The sequence below is a fragment of the Dromiciops gliroides genome, chromosome 4 (assembly GCF_019393635.1).
Source record: "Dromiciops gliroides isolate mDroGli1 chromosome 4, mDroGli1.pri, whole genome shotgun sequence".
NCBI classification, from domain to species: Eukaryota; Metazoa; Chordata; class Mammalia; order Microbiotheria; family Microbiotheriidae; genus Dromiciops; species Dromiciops gliroides.
This window is the reverse complement of record NC_057864.1, coordinates 470050506-470066558: the sequence shown is the minus strand read 5'-3', so window position 1 is coordinate 470066558 and position 16053 is coordinate 470050506. Positions and strand designations below refer to the sequence as shown.

Genomic DNA, 16053 nt, shown 5'->3' with positions numbered 1-16053 from the left:
ACAAGGCCGCCCGAGGGGAACTTTTCCAAATCTAATTAGTTTCATGATAATGATGCTGGTATAATAGATGCTTGGGCTGGGAAATGGTGAAAAGTATCTCAAAGCATCACTCAGATTCCTATTAGCACCAATTCCTACCCCTAATGTGACCAATAACAGGAACATTGATGGTATCATTGGGTGTTGAACATTTAGGCCAATGAAGAAGTGGCAGGCACCTCTTGTCTATCTTCAAAGGAAGAAGGCAGGTTGGGGAGTCCATTGGCCTGATGCTGACCTCCACATGGGACAGGCAAGGCAGAGACACAGTGAGAAAGCCCACTCCAGAAGGAGCCACAAGACCTGGATTCGAGATGTGCCTCCACTTGTCACAATCTGTGAAGCCTGGCATGAGCCAATCCAATCCAAGCCGGCAGATGTCAATTAAGCTGAGATACAAAGCCAGCAATGACACCTGTAGGAGCATACACTGAGGGCATACAACAGACATACAGAGGCATAGGCACTGAAATGGGAAGGAGAGAGCTGAGCTATAAATGTGTTGTCCCAAGGGGCTTCCGGCTGCAACATTCCATAGGAAGGTCAGAGCATGCGCATGAATTGCCAGCCGAGAAGGGGGCAGCCACCAAACCTAGCCTCAGGGAGTCGTCAGCGGACTGCAGAGGGGGCAGTCTGAGGAGTGAACCGGAGTTGTTCATGGAAGACAGGAGATGGGTGGTAGGAGACAGAGGTCAAACAGAGGATATCACAGAGGATATGATCCTGCAGAGGGTGACCTTGACGGCCTGTGAGGTCCCTCACCCTCTACCACAACCGCCACAACTAGGGCCGGCTCATTTCAGGGGATGTTTTCGACAAAAGGAAAAAGAAAATCCATTGAACGGTTCCGTAAACTCCCCCTTCTCTGATCTTGGCTTCTCTTTCTGGAAAGAGCTGCATCTGAGTTTATCTAGCGCAGAGCTTCTTAAACTTTTTCTACTCGCAACACCTTTTCACCTGAGAAATGTTTACCCAAGCCTGGGTCCATAGGTATGTAAAACAGGTATGCATAACCTTGTACTGTCACCCAACTGTTCGAGACCCCCACATTGTTACATGACCCCCTATGGGGTAATATGGGGTCACGACCCACAGCTTAAGAAGCTTTGACTTAGGACAGGGCTTCTGCACTTTCTGGGGGTCATAGACCCTCTCGGCAGTCAGAGCAGTAAAGCCTATGGGCCTCTTCTCACAATCATGTTTTTAAATGTATAAAATAAAATACATAGGATGCCGAAAGAAGCCAATTATACTGAAACACAATTATCTAATTAAATAAAAAACAAAACACATCCCTGAACTGCAGGTGAAGGCCCCTTGCTCCAGCCCTGCTCTTTCTATCCTACCTGGAATCAGGCAGATTTTTATGCTATTTTTGTTTTTTTTTTGGTTTGGGGGGGGGGGTGTTTTGTTTGCAGGGCAATGAAGGTTAAGTGACTTGCCCAGGGTCACCCAGCTAGGAAGTGTCAAGTGTCTGAGGCTGGATTTGATCTCAGGTCCTCCTGAATCCAAGGCCAGTGCTTTATCCACTGCGCTACCTAGCTGCCCCCAATTTTTATGCTATTTAACCAGAGTCAAAGTGACCACTAAGGCTGGGGTGGCTGAATGGGAGGTCAGGAAAGCAGGAGCAAAGGTCTCTGAGAGAACTAAAAGCCTTTTCCCAATAAGCATCCTCTACAAATAAACCGAGAGGGGAGCAGAGACCAAAGCAACGTCCACTGTGCGGACGCTATTGTGCTGGGGTTAATTCTTCTAGCACAAAGTGATGGTAGATCTCCCTGCCTCCATGCAACCTCTAATCAGAGGGTCAGGACAGGGAAGGAGATGCTCGTGGGAAGGGTCCTGAGGGCTACGGCTCCTGAGAAGGTTTTTCATCAGAATCCCTGACCAGACATCGGCATACCTCTGAAGGCCAAGGATTGGCAGGGGGCCCGTCAGCTGATGTTGCAACATCTGGGATTTACGTTCACATTATGTCTGTGTTATGTTTTATATTCACGTTTTCAACTAGTATTAGGAACAACATAGAAAGCGAGTCAGTCTCATGAGTCAGAAAGACCTGGGTTCAAGTGCTGCCTTTGACATACCCTGACTGTGTAACCCTGGACAAGTCATTCAACCCTTCAATATTTAAAAATTGCAGAGAAAGTGCCAACCTGCATTGGTGGAGGGAGATTCCTCCCCTTGGGAGTTCCCTGTACCCATGAAATGCCCCTGTGCCATTTATGGAATCGGGTCTTTCCTAGCCCACCAGATGGTGAGCACTTCGAGGGCACAATGGGTGCAGCTGTACACAGCCCATGTCCCATGTGGAGAAGAGCACAGTGCTGTGATACAGAGATACAGGGGGAATGGACCGATAACAGAGGGGGATGAAAACAAACAATCATTTGGAAAACAAAAAGAGGGAAATTTTGAGTGAGCCAGTGAGGAAGAGCCCTGGGCTTGGGGCCAACATCCTGCCCCTGCCACGACCTCAGTGTGGGCCCTCGGTCGGTCACTTCCACTGGCCCAGCCTCGACTTCCTGATCTGTAAAATCGAGATCATTCTCCTAAGGCCCAGGGCAGCGGTTACACTTCAATGAGGCAGCGTGGGCACCATGTCGGCTGGGCCAACGACCATCCTGGCCCAGCACCCCCAGTGTCCCAGGCAGTGCCCTGAGGCTAGAAGCCACAGAGAAGGTATCGAGCAGCACTGGGAGGGGGAGTTCCCTTTAGCCGGGAAATCACGGGACCAGTGCCCATCTTGGTCCTTATCCTACAGGAGACAGAACTAGATTTGGAAAAGGAGGACACAGTTCAGAACTCAGCTCCACACTTGCTGACAAACCTGAGCAAGAGGCTTGATGCTTCTGGGTCCCAGTTAATCCGCTGACAAAATGAGGAGGGTAGACAAGGTGACACGTAAGGGCACCAGGGTCTGGCCTTTGCAAGGGAGACAGGCGTGACAGGCGAAAGGTGAGCTACTGGTACAACATTTTCTCATCACATACCTTTGCAGCTAAAGCTCTCAAACTGTCCAGGAATCTTTGCCAGAAATCCCTGAAGAGTGGCCGGTCGATTTTCTTCAGGCTATCTTTGGTGCTAGCGTCCACACTGACATACAGCTGGGTAACTGGCTCCAGGTTCCTGGGAAAGAGAGAGGGAGAGGGAGATGACAACGCTAGGATCTCACTTCAAGGAATCACAGCCTCTGAGGGAGGGAAGGGACCAGGAATTGTCCCTCTCCCATACCTGACAAGCAGTCACCCAGTCTCTTCTTAACACCGCCAAGGATAAGGGAACCCACTAACTCTTGAAGCAAATCATCTCGCCTTTGGACAGCCCTCACTGTTGGGAAGCCTTTTCTGACATTTAAAGACAGACAGCACACGCTCCCTTCACACCCCCCACCCCAAGTCTTCTTTTCTCCATGCCTGCCCTGTTCCCTCGACCAATACTTCCACAGCAGGGTCTCGGAGCCCTTCCCCATCCTGATTATCTTCCTCCAGACACTCTCCAGCGTATCAATGTCTTTCCTGAACTGTAATGCCCAGAGCTTTACTCGTGATGATATAAAAGAAACTGGGCCAAAGTTTAGGCTTAGGAGTGAAAGTTTCTGCCTACCACCTCCCTGGCTTCCTTTAAACTAATGGAACCAAATCCCTACTAAAATTGAGTCTTCTACGGGAAGCCTTCCCCAACCCCTCTTAATTTTAGTTCCTTCCCTCTGTTAATTACTTCCTATTTATCCGGTATATAGTTTGCACAATATATAAGTATGTTGTCTCCCTCGTTAGACTGTCAGGTCCTTGAGGGCAGGGATTGTCTTTTGCTTCTTTTTGTATCCCTAGCACTTAGCACACTGCCCGGCACATAGTAGGAACTTAATAAATGTTTATGGATTGAATTATTTTATTGATTGACCACCAAGCCCCAGGAAATAAAAGTCAATGCAACCAAAACATCAACTGTGTCCAAGACCTGGTGCTGCTGACATAGCCCCTCAGGCCAATAGCAACAAGTCAATTTGCTTCAATTCAACAGTCGCTAAGCTCCTAATAATGTGAAGACAATTATGCAAGGTCCTAGAGGCATGAAAACAAAGAGGATATGGCTCCTGCCCCATGAGGCTTAGGGACTAGGAATGGGGCACAGCCAGTACCCAGGTCACTCTAACATAAAGGAGAAGAGGACAAGGGCTTCAGGATAAATGATGTGTTCGGCAAGGGGGTACAGAGAGGTCTCTTCTCCTGATCAAAGATTCTTCATCCACGCTTTCTAGGTTCCTCCTGGCAAGATCAACTGTTCCTATGAGTCACCAGGAGAGTAATTCTGACTGATGATTTGGACTCAGAGAAATGCTCACAAATAGATGCTTACATTCTCTTAGCCTACCTACTAACAAGGAGATTTAGGAGAGATTCAGAATGTCACTCAAGAAGAGTTAAGATAAGCAAGTGAAAAAATTTGCCAAATGATGTGAACCCATCTGCAAAGCTGATGTACTGGGGGAAGTCTTGTATGGCTTGGGAATATCTCTCTAGTTTACAACAGAATTTTTCTAAACAAACCAGACCATTTGCCAAAGACACAAAGAAACAGTGTGTCATTACTTTAAAAACCACTAGCCTGCCTTATCATCCTTATATCAGGCACCTCATCCATTTGGGTAACAAGTTATGCTACCTTAACTTGACAATATTTTTATTTTTTAATGGAAAGGTTATAGAACGCCAGCCTAAATGGATACTTGCTACTAACAATAAAAGGTGTTTATCTTGAAGGTGCCCAATATAAAATGTGAACTATTTCATCATAACTCCTAGAATTGTGAACAGTAAAATCCAAGAGTGATGATTATTTTACAATCACTCTCTTCTCTAGTACTTGTCGGAGGGAAAGAGGTACCCATATATCCAAGGCAATGGCCACACCAGAGAGTTCCCTGTCTGCAACGATCATTCCCATGGATGACTACCTGAAACTTTTAGCCCATTAAAGGTAATATATGAATGAATTCTAAGACTGCCATGATGAAAACAAGGTAACGCTTGAAGCAAATGGTAGGAGAACAGAGAGAGGTAATCCTTAGAGACAGTTCACTCAGACAGGAAGGCTTCCTAAGAAATAAAGAGATAACTCTGTTTGGGGGCAGCAAGAGGTCTGGCTGCCTGCAGAAGGGAGAGAAGGTCTGAGGGGAATAGGCTGAGCCTCCCTGATTTCATCTCTGCCTAGCAAGTGCCTCAGTGCTATTCATGAGGAAGAAACTATTCATTTACCTGTCTTGCCTTATTATTGTAATCCAAAAGACAGAACGAAGTCATTTTAATTAAAAAGTACAATGTGAAAATTATCATAATATCCCATACAGTTATATTTAACACCTATGTCATAGGCTCTCAAAACGTTTATAGAATTTTACATTTCAGACCTGCTTACAGTTGATCCCTGGGATAAATGAATGAGAAGCACAAGAACAGGGTGGCAGGCAGGGTTCCCAAACCAAAAGTACACACACACACATACACAATCTGTTCAGTATACAAATCTGTCTTACCCAATAAGGAAATAGAAGGAATAAGAGGTATGGGGACAGGAAGGGCAAAAAGGGTGGGAAGGGTAAGGGGGTGGGGGAGAGATCATAAGGGGGAGTACAGATTAGAGAAGGCAGTGGTCAGAAGCAAAACAGACGTTTGAGGAGGGACAGGATAAAAAAGGAGAGAGAAGAATAAACAAAGGGAAATGGGATGAAGGGAAATACAGTTAGTGATCATAACTGTGAATGTGAATAGGATGAGCTAATAAAGAGAAAGGAAGTAGATAGCAGAATGGATTGGAAAGCAGAATCCAACAATATGTTGTGTACAACAGACACATTTGGGACAGAAAGGCACATAAAAAGTTGAAATGAAGGCCAGGAACACAGTTTATTATGCTTTTCAGCTAAAGTGAAAAGGGTGGGGGTGGCAATCATGATCTTGGACAAAGCAAAGGCAAAATCAGACCCAACTGAAATACCATAGACAATGAAATAGCATCAAAAAATTTTATAGTCTCTTTCTCAAATATACAGGGAACTGAGTCAAATTTATAAAAAATAAGAGCCTAATCAATTATTCCCTAATTAATAAATGGTCAAAGAATGTGAACAGGCAGTTTTCAGAAGAAATCAAATCTATGTATAATTATATGAAAAAATGCTCTAAATTACAACTGATTAGAAAAAGATAACTCTGAAGTACCACCTCACACTTATCAGAAATAATACATGTTGTTGGGGGCAGCTAGGTGGCTCAGTGGATAAAGCACTGGCCTTGTATCCAGATGGACCTGAGTTCAAATCTGGACTCAGACACTTGACACTTACTAGCTGTGTGACCCTGGGCAAGTCACTCAACCCTCATTGCCCCACCAAAAAATAAAAATAAAAATAAAAAAAATAAATAATACATGTTGGAGGGGATGAGGGAAATAGGTACATTAATAACTTTGGGGGGAGTAGTGAACTAGTCTAACCATTCTGGAAAACAATCTGGAACTATGACCAAAGGGCTATAGAACTGGGCATACCTTTTGATCCAGTAATGCCACTACCACATCTATACCCCAAAAAGGTCAAAGAAGAAGAAAAAGGACCTACGTGTACTGAAATATTTATAGCAGCTCTTTTTGAGGTGGCAATGAATTGGAAATTATGGGGATCTTCATCAACTGGGAAATGGCTGAACAAGTTGTACCATATGTTTGTGATAGAGTACTACTGTGCTATAAGAAATGACGAGGGGGTGGTTTTAGAAAAACATGGCAAAACCTACATGAGCTGATGCAAAGTGAAGTGAGAAGAAGCAGATCATTGTGCACAGTAACAGCCATGTTGTAATGATGATCAATTGTGAAAGACTTGGATACTCTGATCAATACGATGATCCAAGACAAATACAAAGGACTCATGACGAAGAAATGCTACAGAGAGAAAACTGATGAACTCTGAGTGCAAACTGAAGTATAATTTTCGCTTTATTTTTCTTGCCTCTTTTTTTACAATATGGCTAATACTGAAATGTGTCTTGCGTGATTTCACATATATAATTGATATCATATTTGCCTTCTCAGTGGGTGGGGAAAGGGTGAGAGGGAAGGAAAGAATCTGGAAAGAAAAGAATGTTAAAAGTAAATAATAGGGGGGCAGCTAGGTGGCGCAGTGGATAAAGCACCGGCCCTGGATTCAGGAGTACCTGAGTTCAAATCCGGCCTCAGACACTTGACACTTACTAGCTCTGTGACCCTGGGCAAGTCACTTAACCCCCATTGCCCCGAAAAAAAAAAAAGTAAATAATAGGGGGCAGCTAGGTGGCGCAGTGGATAGAGCACCGGCCCTGGAGTCAGGAGGACCTGAGTTCAAATCCAACCTCAGACACTTAACACTTACTAGATGTGTGACCCTGGGCAAAGTCACTTAACCCCAATTGCCTCACTAAAAAAATTAAAAAGTAAGTAATAAATATATATTTTTAAATAAAGCAGGGGAAAGGGCAAGAGGGAAAGAAAATAAATTTTTGCAAAAGATATTTTTGGTCCAGAATACAAAAGGCTGATGTTCAGAGAGTGTACCTTGATCTGAGTGTTGGGCTCAGCCCATAGCACATTCATGCTATGGTCTGGGGTAATGAGAACATAAAGAAACTATGGCATACATAGCTCTCTTTAAGGATAAGACACTGAAGTTAAAAACCAACTGCACACTTACTAGTGACAAAGGCGATGGCGGTGGTAGTGGTGGTGGTGATAATGATGATTAGGTAATAAAATTCTCTACTGCTATGTGGGTTAGAGAGTACTTTCCCCATCCTATCTCATTAATCACCATAGTGAGAGAGGGTCAAGTATTTCTGTCCCATTGTACAGATAAAGAAACTGAGGCTCAGAGAGGTTGGAAGCTGTGCTCATGGCCATAATGGTAGAATAATAATAAAAAGTAGCAGAAACAGGACTTTAACCTTTCACCTCTAACTCCCTCTCTCTGATTGGAGGGCTGGAGTGGAGAGGATTCAACTCCTTTCCTTTATGGAGGGTTCAGAACTTTGCAGATAACTCCATTTTCTCCAGCTCTTCTTGGTTCTGACCCTGATGCCCCACCCACCTTTTTTCAGATTCTTTTTGTGTTTTGTCTTCCCCCATTAGATTGTAAGCTCCTTGAGGGCAGAGACTGTCTTTTGTTTTTTTCTTATTTGTATTCCCAGGGCATAGCAGAGTAGCTGGCACGCAGTAGGCACTTAATACATGTTTACCAAATTGCATTGAAACAACCCAGATCTTCCAACTTCAAGTTCAGTGGTCTACCCATTGGACAGCATTACCTCTTTAAAATCTGGTTGTAAAGAGAAGAGATAAAATCTGAGAGACTCCTTGGAACAGAGTCTGCTCTTTACTGTTTTCCTAGTCCTATTGACATTTCTGAGATGAAAACTTGTCAAATATTAGCTGAAGAAAGGCTTACAGCGGAGCTACCTCTCAGATGGGCAGGCAGCTTCTGAGAGTTATCATGGAGCATGGCCCTGAATAGCAACAGATCTCTGGGGCTCCCTCCCAATCTGATAAGGCTCCTTCTCACAAGTGATCACTCCCCAGTCAGTTCTTTCCAGGTGAAAGGGAAAGGTGAAGAATCAAAAGGCCAAGAACTGACTAAAATGACAACCAGTGCTGTGGTATCCATCATCAAAATACATGAATGTGCACGTATCATCTATCCACACATATATCATGTGTAGCCATTTACCTGACGTGAACTGTGAAAACATGATCCAACACTTTTTCTTCTAAGTAAAATAAATATTCAAAGACCCACATTGCTGAGGAAGCATTCAAGAACTTTATTAATAAATATAATTTAAGGGGCCCTTCCTTTGTGACCTATCCATCACAGTAAAAGTAAATTCCGCTGTTTAAAAAACCATATCCTCATTTTTGGAGGAAAGATGCCACAGAATCCTACGCAAGGTTTCCACAGTGGTTTTTTCCAACTGTTTTGCATCAGTTATTTCATAGCCACAAAAGGCAAACAGGCTGAGTTTTGTTTTGTTATTTTTAATTGAAAGAAGTCTAGTCCATCAAGATACTAGACAGGCCCGTAATACCAAGAAATGCGTGTTTTCAAAAAGTTTTAAAATACCTCCCTATGCCCATGAGATTGGCCAAAACTGCTCTAAAATGATTAACTCCCACGGTGACAGAGCTGTTAGAAAACAGGCGCTCTTCTCCAACAGGGCAGAAACCTATTACAGATGGGGACAGCCTATTGGACAGCCCACCCCACCCACCCGGGCAATCTACAACAGTGAAATGGCCCATCCCCTCTGGGCCTGCAATACTGCTCTTGGGAATATATGCCAAGGATAGCATTAAAAGGAAAAAAAGGCCCTGCATGCACAGGAAATGATTCATAGTTGCTAGAACAACTTCCTGCCCCTCCCATACCCACCTCCCACCCCCCAGCCCTCATGACCCTCCCCCTCATCCCCACCCCTGCAATGCTGGCTTCTGCTTCTGGGACGCCAAGCCCTGAGGGATGAAGATGAGCCTTCGGCTTGTTTTCCCAAGTCGGGTCTCTGCGCTACTTCTCAGCACTGTCCACACCGCGTGGCTGCATACACACCCTGCCCCTTTCTGGCTCTCCTGCCTCTGCTTCTTTCTCCCATTGGAAGGTAAGCTCCCTGAGGGCAAGAACTGTAACCCCGGCACTTTGCCCAGTGCCTGGAACATGGGAAGTGCTTAATCTATCTACATAACCGACAAGCAGACGCTCAGATACACTGCTATGTCTTCATACAACGCATCACCGATATGCCGTAAAAATGATGAATGTGAAGACTACAAAGAGATATGGAAAACCAAGCAAAATGAGCGAGTGTTTACTAAGCTCCTACTGTGTGCTGGGCACTGGGCTAAGCACTGGGGATAGGAAGAAAGGCAAAAAACCATCCCTGCCCTCAAGGAGATCCCAGTCTAGTGGAGGAGACAACACGCAAACAACATACAGGACAGACTGGAGGGAAGGCTGGACATCTGAGAGGGGCTGGGAAAGGCTTCTCGTAGAAGATGAGATTTCATGGAGATGGGAAGGAAGCCAGAGAAGTCTGGAGGTGGAGATGAAGGGGAACGTTCTGGACATGGGGGAGAGCCGGAGGATACCCCCAGAATCAGGAGATGGAATGTCACACAAGAGAAAGAGCAAGGAAACCGGGAGCCCCTGGACCAAGGAGCGTGTGGAGGAGAGTGAGGTGTAAGAACCACCAGGGGGAGGTTACAGAGGCAGAATCAACAGGACTTGGCAACTGATCAGATACAGGGGGTGTGGGAGCCTGAGGGGCTGGGAGGATGGAGTGTCCTAGACCGGTGTAAGGATGGCAGCAAGAAGGCGGGACATGGAAGCAAATACAGTGAGTTTGGTTTTGGACACAGTGAGTTTAAGATGTCATTGGGAGGGCAGCTAGGTGGCACAGTGGATAGAGCACCAGCCCTGGAGTCAGGAGTACCTGAGTTCAAATCTGGCCTCAGACACTTAACACTTACTAGCTGTGTGACCCTGGGCAAGTCACTTACCACCAATTGCCACACACACACACACACACACACACACACACACAAATGTCAGTGGGACTTCTAGTCTGAGACGGCCTCTAGGCAATTAGAGACGTAAGACTAAAGGTTGGGAGAGAGGTTAAGGGATGGACAAAGAGATCTGAAGGTCATCAGAGAGAAGATCATTGAATCCACGGGTGCTGATGAGATCACCAATCAAGAAAATATACAGAGAAAAGAGACGTCGACCCACAACAGGGCCTTGGAGGCCACCCACAGTCAATGAGTATGACCTGGAAGAGGATCCAGCAAAGGAGACAGAGAAGGAATGGTCAGAGAGGTAGGAGGAGAATCAGCAGAGAGTGTCCTGAAAACCTAGAGAGAAGAGGGTGACTAACAGACAGAGTCCGAGACAATGGAAGGAGGCATCTGGGTGACAGCAAGGGAGCTCTTGGAAAATGGTCTCCACAGCAGAGCCAAAGAGAAGACCCCTCTGCCTGTGTAGACCTGCAGTGTTTCAGGAAGCGTGATCAGAGCTTCTGGGGCCTGTGACGAATGCTCCCTCACACAACACAGAACTCAGCCCTTCTAAAACTGCATCACGGAGCTGCCACACTGAGAAGCTGATCCACACCTGGCCAAGCTGGCTTTGGACAGGAGGCCACTGGGCAAGGCCCATTATGGAAACCTCTACCAGTTCAGCAGGACCCACCGCAGCCAGGGCACTCTGTGGGAAGAGCCCCTGAGAAGCAATGGCCATTTCCAGGCCATGCGGAGATATCCCGTGCCAGAGGTCCTACAATGGCCGCCGTATAAAGGTCAATGAAGACAACAAAACTTTTTAAGCACAAAAATGGCCAGGGGCACAGAAGGGAGAAGCTTTTATTCCCATGAATTTTAGATGACGTTTGTTTCTAAACAGAAACTTGGTTTTTAAGGTTTTAGGTGGAGATTTTGTCCCTAGGTTGTTTGTAACTGCTGAGAGTATGGTAGACACACAACAGTAATGAAATACACAAATTGGAACCCAAAGTCCTAGCCCAGATCTTGGCCCTGCTCCTCACTTGTAGCAGACAGACCTGGGTGAATCTGGGCAAGTCCCTTGAAGTGTGTGAGCCTTGGCTTTCTCGCCTGTTAAAAGATGGGGCTGGAAAAGACCATCTCTAAGGTTCCTTCCAGCTCTGCCTGTGGATTCTCTGAAAAATTAATGCAGCTGAAGGGGCCTCGTTTCTGAGCCATCTCGGTCCCACCCACTCGCCATCTGAGTTACAGGAAAAATAAATATGTCATTGCCCCCAAGGTATGCAGTGATGATTGCTAGAGATTCTAGCAGCCCAACTGGGAGGCAGTGCTGAGGACCACCCAGAACCTCCTCCTTCCATTGACTCTTGGGGAGCAGAGCACCAAGACTCTGCCAGGGAGGAGCTTCCATCCCAGCAGCCCCCAAATGGGGGACTGTGTAACTCTGGGCCCCCCCACAGCTCTTTGAGGTTCCTGACATTGCGCTTGTCACACGCATGCTTACAAGGAAGAAGCCACCCGCAGGAATATCCGGGCAGAAGGGATGGTAAGTACTGGACATACATCTTCCCAGATTCCCTGTGGGGGAGCTACTAGTCAAGAGCAAGAAAATCCCCACAGAGCGAGCCTGGGTCCTCCATCTTATTTGACAGTCTTTGCCACAAGGATAACATGCGATGGCCACATACACATACGCACACACACACACACACACACACACACACACACACACTCTTGCACGCTTGCACACACACCCATGATGTCTCCTTACAGACTCTCAACACCTCTCCAAGAGAACAAAGTAAGAGTGATAAAGCTCTCAATGTCAGATCTGAAAGGAATCTTGGGAACCCTCTCATCCGACCTCCTCCTTCTACAGAGGTGAGGGAACTGCAGCCTCAGGTGCCTGGCACACAGTGGGCACTGAACAGTGCTTGTTGACAGCGATGGAGACAATGCCTTGCCCATGTAGGCACAGCTACCCAGGGACAAGTCCTCGGACACCCACCCTGGGTGGTGACCCTTCCGCCACACCACACAGAGACCAGTCTTACAAACCATCTTATCTGTCTCCCAGGTGCCCTTGGGCTGATTTTGTTTTGACATCCCCAGGAGTAGAACATTCCACTCCCTGGGGCTTTAAACTACACAACCAAGCTTGTTCGATTGGACCATAATCTTTCAGAAAAAAGCCTCATAAATCTTACAACTGAACTCCAGGCCAGGTCCCCGAACCTCCATTGCTTATTCAGATCTCAGATCTCCAGTTTATCTGGATCACTTAACCAGGGCAGTGCAGGGCATCTCCATTCTGTGCCCGGCCCCTGAAGAGAAAGAGCCACTAAAGTCCTCCTGCACCATATCTAACTGTTGTGATCCTTTCTCTGGACAAATTAGGTTTTCAGGTGCCTTCATTCCAGGCAATTCAGATGCACAGGAAGTGCCTCAATATTTTAAGCTCAATAAAGCAGCCATGGACTGGAGGACAACCTAGGTGCTTCCTGCAGTCAAAAGGCAGAGTGAGGGGTTCTAAGGGAAAAGAGGGTTTATCTAAGCATGTGTGAGGCAAGCTTCAGAGCCCGTCATCAGCACAAAATAGCAGCCTGTCTCCAGCAATCCAGAGTCATCTAGAGCTTAAAAACACAGCCATGAACTTTGGTAATTAAAATCCAAGCTACCTGGGTCAAAACCTGACAGTTTCCATGACCCACGCATGCCCAAAAACCTGGGCACACTAAAGGGGGAACACAAGAGGAGAGGGGCAAAGAGTGGCTTCATTTGGATCTATTCATTTTTAAAATCTTGTTTGCTGCAAACTTCATTCATCCTCATTCAAAGCAAACATTTTAAAATGCAAAGAACAGGAAAGAGGATTGGATAAGACATTAGGAACTACTATTACATACAGTCTGGTTCTTCAACTATGGGGAGTAAGAGAGAGAGAGAGAGAGAGAGCGAGCGCGCGCGCAAGTGAGCGCACCACATGTGTGCATGTAGTAGAGTTAACACTTTTTTTTAGGGGGGGGGGCAACTGGGGTTAAGCCCAGGGTCACACAGCTAGTAAGTGTCAAGTGTCTAAGGCCGAATTTGAACTCAGGTCCTTCTGAATCCAGGGCCGGTGCTTTATCCACTGCACCACCTAGCTGCCCCAAACACATCTATTTTAACACACTGTACTTTTTTTAGTGCCAAGGCACCGACTGAATGCTGGGTAAATAATCATACAATGGATGTAAAATGGATAATTTGGATCATGTAATACTGATCTAAGGAAGCACTGAGCACAGAAGAAAGCTAATAAGAGGTGGGCCCTGCCCTCATGGAGGTTACAGTCTGGTACAGAACTATGGCCACAAAGAAATAACCTAAGAGATGTGTGCTAGAAGCTGAAAGTATCCATGAGAGATCCAAGGAAGGAAAGATCCTTTATGATGGGGGGGGGGGGGAGATGGAGTAGAACACTTCTGAAGTGAGAGGTAAAAAGATGAGGAGGCAAAGATCAGAGTGTACCAGCCTCAGGCAATGGCATCAGCCAAGGCAGAGAAGGGGGAGAAAGGATGAAAGTTAGTCCACCTTTTCTGGCCTGTAAAAAGGGGGGAAGGGAGCTTTTAGGAAGAGAGCAGGGCCTTGAAAGGCCATCCCGAGGGGCTTGGGGTTTATTCCTTGGAGCCCCCGAAAGGTTCAGAGCATAAGGAGTGGCACAATCAGTTCTGTGGCAATTGGGTGGAGGATGGATCAGAAGGGGAAGGGGACAGGAAGGAATACCGGCTAGATCACTGCAGTGCCCAGGCTGGTGCTAAAGAGGCTCTGTTGTAAAATGGCAGCCACGAGACTACAGATCAATCAATCAACAAGTCTCTGTCAAGTCCCTACAACGTGCCAGCCACGGTGCCAGGCGCTGGGGGCATAGGCACAAATGAAAACACAATCTGACTCTCCAGCAGCTTGTGTCCTCCAGGGGAGGCCACAAAGCGTCAGAGGAGTGTATGAAGAGAAGAGAGTAAATGAAAATCAACACGTGGGACTTTGGGAGGGAGGGAGGCAGGGCATCAGCAGGCGGGAGGGGCAGGAAAGGTTTCAGGCAGAAGGTTAGCCCCTCAAGCTGCACCTTGGAGGCAAGGAGAGAGTTCACGGCATACCGCCGTCAGAGAAGCGCGAGAAGACTTGTCTGTGGCTTGTGTGTCACTGATGCAGAGAAAAGTGAATAGAGACAGTGAATAAATACGACAAATGGAAAACACAACAACAAAACAATCCAAGCTGAAGTGGATCAGTTATAAAGAACCATCTTGGCCCTGAAGAAGAGGGAGGAGATGGCGCGTCCCTGGCCCTTTCTTCAGAGACTGAAGGCACAGGACATTTCAGCCAGTGTCTGACTTCTTCAATACGTTGCTTAGTTTTCACCTTTTTCCTTCTCTGTTATACAGGTGGCTCCCTGGGAGAAGGACGAGGCAGGAGGAATGATGTAAGACAAGACAAGAGATACGAATAAAATCAACTTCTAAGGAGAAAGTGAAGAACCAGAAGAGGACTCATGATGATGATAATAATACAAACAGAAACAAGTCTAGCAGGCAGCCGGTTTATAGGAAGGCCCAGTCTCTTGGCAGCAAGGTCAGGTGGTGAATAAATATGCGTGTATTGGGCATCTACCATACCCCAGGCCCTTTGCTAGGCCTAGGGAGATACAGGGAAAACAAGAGCAGCCCTCACGGGCTCCCATTCTAATGAGATGGGGCCAGGCCCAAGCTCTAGGTCAAAACTTTAGCTAATTTGTTTTGGTTTCCAAGGTGAGTAGAGAGCTAAGAAATGACAACCAGATTAAAGCAGAAGGCACCAACTAAAACTAAAACCTCCCAGGGCCCCCAACCCAGCCATCTGACATGCGCCACGTTCCTACCTCAACAAAGGGCTCCGACCTGTCCCTGCCCACTGCCAGGTGGGCAACAAGACCTCTCTCTGGGGCCAGGACCCAGCTCTCACGGCACCGGTGGATCACAGTGCCCCAAAACATCCACCAAAGTGGTGTGTGCCCATAACTTTTGTGGCCTCAATTTCTTCCCCTTCTGGGGTGGGGTGGAAGGGCCTTAATCCGGAGTCCATGAACTCATCTTTGATCTTTGGAGAGTTGTATTCCAAAATCACTGGTTTCCTTTGTAATCCCCTGGATTTTGTTTTATGCATGTAAGGGGTCCCTAGGCTTTGCCAGACTGGCAGAGGGGTCTACAAGAGCCCCTGCATAAGAAATGATATGCTTAGGTGACTGCCAAGCCCCTGGCCAGGTCTGAATCCTGTCTTCCTGAGAAGCAGATGCCCCAGGCTGACCATTGCCCGAGTCAACAGCCCACATGCGGGTTCACTGGGCAGACAGTGGTGGTTGAGTCTGCCTCAGTCTGTCTCAGGTTTCCTTATCCCTGGGAGCCCCTGCCCGCT

The 16053-nt window shown here is 46.7% G+C and overlaps 1 protein-coding gene across 1 annotated transcript in view; it reads right to left on the bottom strand.

The window, feature by feature from the left end:
• The window catches only part of LOC122753604 (S-adenosyl-L-methionine-dependent tRNA 4-demethylwyosine synthase TYW1-like), a 244033-nt gene that overhangs the window by 107667 nt on the left and 120313 nt on the right, over nucleotides 1-16053 (bottom strand). Inside the window, exon 13 of the mRNA XM_044001116.1 lies at nucleotides 3033-3168. Coding sequence (XP_043857051.1) covers nucleotides 3033-3168 — 136 coding nt within the window. The remainder of the gene's footprint in view (nucleotides 1-3032; nucleotides 3169-16053) is intronic.